Source organism: Psittacula echo, assembly GCF_963264785.1.
Source record: "Psittacula echo genome assembly, chromosome: 12".
Taxonomy (NCBI): domain Eukaryota; kingdom Metazoa; phylum Chordata; class Aves; order Psittaciformes; family Psittacidae; genus Psittacula; species Psittacula echo.
In genome coordinates, this window is record NC_137747.1 from 9,665,952 (window position 1) to 9,671,754 (window position 5,803).

The 5,803-nt window shown below is 53.2% G+C and overlaps 1 protein-coding gene across 1 annotated transcript; it reads right to left on the reverse strand.

The window, feature by feature from the left end:
* Positions 1-393: 393 nt before the first annotated feature.
* COMMD7 (COMM domain containing 7) lies at positions 394-5,594 on the reverse strand. Its single transcript, XM_080628017.1, has 9 exons — positions 5,462-5,594; positions 4,210-4,263; positions 4,027-4,129; positions 2,414-2,470; positions 2,297-2,334; positions 1,664-1,754; positions 1,496-1,545; positions 954-1,002; positions 394-514 (listed from the first exon to the last, which is right to left on the reverse strand). The coding sequence occupies exons 1-9, from the start codon at positions 5,543-5,545 to the stop codon at positions 438-440; spliced, it is 603 nt and encodes a 200-aa protein (XP_080484143.1). The 5' UTR covers positions 5,546-5,594; the 3' UTR covers positions 394-437.
* Between the last annotated feature and the right edge of the window lie 209 nt (positions 5,595-5,803).

Below are 5,803 nucleotides of genomic sequence, written 5' to 3' on the forward strand. Positions count from 1 at the left end.
AGATGCTCTCCTTGCTTCCCTCGTCATAGCATCATAGAGCGTTTTGGGTTGGAAGGGTCATCTCTCCCTTAATTCTTCAAGTTTGAAAACGATTATCTGCTCCTCTTTCTCCTTTCCTCACAAGATCAGATTCTGATAGAAATGGAGTAGGATGGGAATGGGTTTATTTATTTGCTATTTTAATACAAGTTTCCACATATTTTGACCACAGTTTTCTCATAAGAGTATATAAAAAATAAGTGGATTGCAGCTGCTTGAAAACCCTTGCTAACGTTTCAGGTTCTGAGGGACTCATGGTCCCTCTAGGCCACAACAGCAGTGCTCCTCGCACAGCCTTGTCTCCTCTTATCGAGGTGTCAGGTCAGCTGGGAAAGGGCAGATCTGCCAGCCCACGAGGTGAATCCCACTGGATGGTGTCTGTCCAGGCCTGTGCTGCTTCAGCTGAAGCTCTCCAGACTGGTTTTGATCCGTTCCATTTCATGCAGAAAACTGTAGAACTGGGGCAAAGTCAACTCTGCAGGAAAACAACAGAGAGGCATCGAGTCTTGGATTTCAGGTTATGCTTCCAGCATGGGAAACGCTGCTCTGGTGCTACCTGCCTAAGCTGGGCAGGATTAGACACAGTGACCCTCGGCAGCTGTTTCTGCACACTGCAGCTGGGCTGTGTGGGGTTCCAGGCTGGGATTCTCCTAATGGTGACCAAACCCTGGGAATCGTTTCCTTCCTAACTCTCTGCTGCTGCTCTGGCTGCTTTCTGCAGCTCCCTGGCAGATGTAGGTTTATTCAGGATGCCTGGAATGCAGTGAGCATTCGCAAATATGGCCAGAGTGACTGCTAGGGGAGCAGCATTCTCCAGCCCTCCCCTGGCAGCGACCCATGCTGGGTTCTGCACCCAAAGCTCCCCCACCTCCAGCAACCCCCAAGCTGCTGCTTCCCCAGAGCCGTTAACTCACCCAGATACACGTTTTCCACTTGAGTCCCTTTTTTAATCACCAGCTTCAGCTTGGGGATAGAAAAAGCAGAGGTGTTAATTTGGAGTATGCTGTATTCTGAGCACCATGAAAAGGCAGAAGTACCAGGGCTATGCTGTGAGTTTCAGACTGCTGCAAAGCACACATGTATTTGACAGGCCTTTCAGGAAGTGCCACTGTAGGAACAGATTCCTTGGGCATCGGGAGGCTCTCTGGAAGTTCTTTCAAATGATCACACCCCCCCTCCCCAGATAACCTCTGCTGGACTGAGCTTTCTGAAGAGCCTTCCGCAGTGGGCTCTGCTGCTGTGACACAGGATGTCTTCAGAAGGGAAACAAACAGCAGCGTGCCTGCTATCTGCTGGCAGCTGCACTTGGAAGGTGAAGCAGAAGCCCGGTGGCAGGGCTTGTTCCATGAGACCCAGCTTTCCTCCAGCCCCAATCATAGCCAGTACTGCCCGCATGCCTGGTTGCTGCTTTTCCCTTAACTGCACACTACAACCTGAACTCTCTATGTAGATGTACCTGTAAGAAGATACTTCCCACTTTTTCCAGTTCACTGCTCCCAGCAGTCACTGTGAGGCAGAAAGAAGGGAGATAATCTGTTAGCTAAACAGTGGAATAAGAGGTTATTTAGCTGAGAGCTGCTGGTGGGTTTCCCACCCCATTCACTCCCTGATTTAGCTCTATTACCTCCAAACTTCCACTCCATATCTATCAGCTGGTTGATCATCAGCGTCTGACCAACAGCCAGGCGTGTCAGGGTGGGCGAATGCGCCTTCCACTGCAAAGGCAAAAGACACCCCAGCAGTCAACCCCCAGAGGTCTCTATTTATGTCACCTGCAAGTTCAACATCAGTCAGAAAGGAGGCAGAAGCTCAAAGTGGAGGTGTGCAAAGGGGCAAGCTCATGTGGTCGGAGGGGTTTTCACAGATGTGGAGTCCTGCCAGGGTTTCCCTCTGCAAATGAAACTCACTGGGTTTGTTTCTGTGCTGTTTTGCTGTAACAATATCTGCACAAAAAGCCATGTGTTCATGTAACTGCATGACCCTGGGGCTCAAAGCGTGCAAAGCCAAAACCAACCAAGTGAGAGGCACCCAGGAGTGCAGGAGCCACAGAATGGATGACGCAGAGGCCATGGCTAGAATTCTCATTAGGCAAAGTGCTCCTTCGCACTTATCTGAGGATCAGTCCAAATCCCTGAGCTGGTTTGGCAGAAAGCACCCCAAGTGCTGACACATCTCAGCAGCAGAGCAGGGTTTCACCAGCTCCCACTTGGAGACTGTCATTTTGTTAGCTCAGAAACCAGCAGAAACAGATGCATACCTGTTCTGCAAAGTAAGTGGCTTTCTCCTCACTGAGGCCTGTGGGAGAGAGCAGAGGAGATTACTCTATGTGATAAATATTAATTATCTTTTATTTAGGGGAAGCCAGGTGACCCACCTAGAGCAATGAAATCTGCTCGGACTTGTTCCGAAGACAAATTCCTCTTCAGGGCACCTGAACCAACAATGCAAAGAAGCAAAATCACTTTTCACTGAGCCAAACCAGTCTTTACTGAATCCCATAAACGCCAGGATGGAGGCGCTGCGCTGGAGAGCTTCTGCTCTCAGCCTGTGTTTTGAAACAAACCACAGCTCCTCGGGATAGGAAATGCAGTTGTGCCTGCCGCTATCTTTGCAGATGCCCGGTGCTTTAAAAGTCCAGGCTCTGGGAACGCCTGGGAGAGGGGGAGATTTCATTGCAGGTATCCATGGGAACTGTGGCAGTGGTTGTGTTTTGAAGCTGCTGCTTTCTCTCCTATAGAAGCTTTGCTTGTTAAAGGGGAGCTGTTAAGGCTGGCAGGCTACTAATTTGACCTACCTGCTGTGTTTTGGATTATGGGTGTGAACGTGTGCATATAACACTTTCCCCCGCTGTGCCTGCCTCCTTTGTTCTGGGGCACCGGCAGCACATGGAAGTTTATAAGGATTCTGTTCTCTGAAGCCAAGAGCAGGAATCTCATAAATTCAAAGAGACTGCTGGTCCCACGTGGCTTTCTGCTCTGTAGCACACAGGCACAGTTATCTGCTGGAATCCTTCCCAACACTGTCTGTGGCATCCCAGCACTAAGGAAGAGTTACATGGGATTGGAGCCAGTGCACAGAAATAGCAGTGACAAGACTTGAGTGCACCTAGGCCAGAAAATCCCACTTCCATGTTAAATATCCCCAAGACAGTTGTAGGAAAGGACATTATTCACTGCTACTCCTGGGTAGAAGAAATGGCTTGAAGTAGCATGATAAGTTTAGACCAAATGCAGGGAACAGTTGTGTGAGGCTTCAGTGCTGCAAAGAGAGCTATAGGGAAGCCAGGACTGCAGGATAATAGCAAGGGATTATTAATAACAGGAGGGATCAATGGGATGGACGTGCAGTGGAGGTGTTTGATGCATTATCATGTCAAACAGCAGCCACAGTATCACAGTAATCCCATAATGTGCTGGAGTCTGGGGTATTCAAGGGGAATCCCTCTGCCCCTCTTCCCCACTACTTATGATGTCTGCTTTACATGGCCTAGAACCAAACTGGTTTCCAGCCCACTTTAGAGGGGTGTTTACACTGTATCTTAAACAGCACTTGTCCTTGTAGGAATTACAGTACTGGGTTGCTTTATTACTGCTCTATTAGTCCACTAAATAAACTGGTGGAAGCTCCTGCAGAGACCTGGTGCCAACATAGGACTGGCTGGTCTGACAAACTGATTTTACAGGTACTGGTTAAACCAAGCACTGTCACAATATTGTGCTTGCATTTAACACACATATATGTGAGTTGAGTTGATCCAGAGAGCTGTGTCTGCAGGTGGGGTATAAAGAATACAAAGCCCAACTCACCAAACAGGGATATTTCAACAGGAGGATTTTTGATTCTTAAATACTAAGCCTTTTATTAGCTACTGTTCACAGTTATTGTGCAAACCAAGTGCACTGCAGTTCTGAAGACCCCCTTTGGCAGCATGCAGGAATGGACCCAAGAGTCTGGCCTCGGGGCAGCCTAAGCAAATGTCTCACTTACCGTTGGGTACCAGAAGAATACTTTTGACAATGTTTTTCAGAGGGCCCAAGCTGATTTTATTCATGGTGGCAAATTCAGACAGCTGAGTCAGAAACCTTTCCACCTGCACGAGAGACACAATCTTATCTCTGCGCGTTTCTCACCAGAGCTGCATTCACACTCGGTGTTCTGGACGTCTCTCACCTCCTTGGGCTCTGTCAGAAAGCGGAACAGCACTTCAGTCAGTGATGAGAATTGCTGTGGAGAAACAGGAGTGTGTTATGGAGTCAGGTATGAGCATCTCAGCATCTCGCCATCCCCATCACCACCACGACCTTGATGTAGCCCTATGTGACTCTGGTACATCGGTCTCAGAGTTCGACCTCCCATGCCGGGAAGTTACCCCCATTCTCAGCATTACAAGATGCCTGCGGATGGGGTTTACTCACAGATGCTTTTCAGAGACTCTCAGAGGGTTTGTGCAGCTGGCATTGCACAGGGCTTTTGTGACTTGTGGCTCATTGAAACTGCTGTTCTATCCTGTGTAGCCCAAAATGTGTGAGTGGAAAAAGATGTGACTGCCTACTCTTGTTTCATAAACCCCACGGGGTAACCAAGCTAACTCGGGAAAGGAAAAGAACTGGTTAAGGGTCTAGTAGCTGCCTTCACCGTGCAGTGTCAGGGCTGCAGAGCCTGCCTGTAGGGCAGAGCATCACTACCTCCCTCCTCTGCAGCACCAGCGCTGGCTGTGCCTCGGGTTCGCCTGGCTGCTCTGCTACTGCAGTGCCTCATCCTGTCCTCCCCTCGGGTAACAGCGGCTCTGGGCTGTACCCACGGTTCTGGCAGGCTGAGCTAAGAAAGCCTCAGCTTCTCCACCGGCTCCAGTACGAGTGGAGCGTGCAGCTGAGGCGCTGTATGCCCAGCGTGACCCAGAGGCAGATGCGTGCTGCTGAGCAGAGCACCGACCTGGGACAAGGGCAGTGGGGTGGCAATCACAGCCCGGCCGCTGTGCATTTCCACCGGGAAAAAACAGAGCTCGACAGGTCCCTGCTGCCCACATAGGGCACGGTGTGAGCCCCTTTGCCAGAACGCATTACAGCCCCAGCAACAGGCTCCTGCGGGGCTCGGGGTTTGGCTTGGCCCTGCCTCTGATACCGGAGAGCGCGGTGCCCTCCCGGAGCGGGCTGAGACCCGGCGGGAAGCCTGGCGCTGGGACCTGGAGGCCCAATGGGGCCCAGTACTGGGGCTGCTCTGGAGACTGGAGGCTTGACTGGGCTCGGTACCGGAGCTGCGGCCCCCGGAGACCCGATGGAACCCGGTACCGGGGCTGCTCCGGGACCCGCCGGGCCCGGCCCCCGGGTGCTGGCTCACCCCGGCCCGGCTGTGCCTGCCCTGCAGCCGTCGGCCCCGCGGGACCGCGGTCCGGGGCTGCTGCCGCGCCCGCCGCCGGCCCCACCTGCGCGCTGAGCTGGTTGAGGTTGTGCATGTCCCCGCTCACCGCCTCCGGCACTGGGTCCCGGGTGAAGTTCAGCAGCCCCATGGCGGCGGCCGCGGCTCCGCCCGCCCCGCCCGGCCCCGGCGCTGCTGCCGCCGCCTCAGCCTGAGCATTGGCGGCCGCACTTTCCGCACGGCCGCGGCCCCGCTCCGGTGCAGGCGGCGGCTGCCGGCACCCCTGCGGCTCCCCCTGCCCGGCCCGTGGTGCGCCCCGAGATGGCCCCTTCGTCTCTGCAGCAGCAGCCCGAGCGCCCGCCGCGGTGCTGGGGGAGCTGCTGGTGGGCACCAGGCACGTGGCCGGCAG

What these genes read in the sequence shown, in the direction of transcription:
- COMMD7 (XM_080628017.1), bottom strand. Translation starts at nt 5,545, where the DNA reads ATGGGGCTGCTGAACTTCACCCGGGACCCAGTGCCGGAGGCGGTGAGC. An exon ending in TCAACCAGCTCAGCGCGCAG is followed by an intron (nt 4,264 to 5,461) that starts GTGGGGCCGGCG and finishes GTTTCTCCACAG; the next exon opens with CAATTCTCATCACTGACTGA. An exon ending in TGGGAAGTATCTTCTTACAG is followed by an intron (nt 1,003 to 1,495) that starts GTACATCTACAT and finishes TCTATCCCCAAG; the next exon opens with CTGAAGCTGGTGATTAAAAA.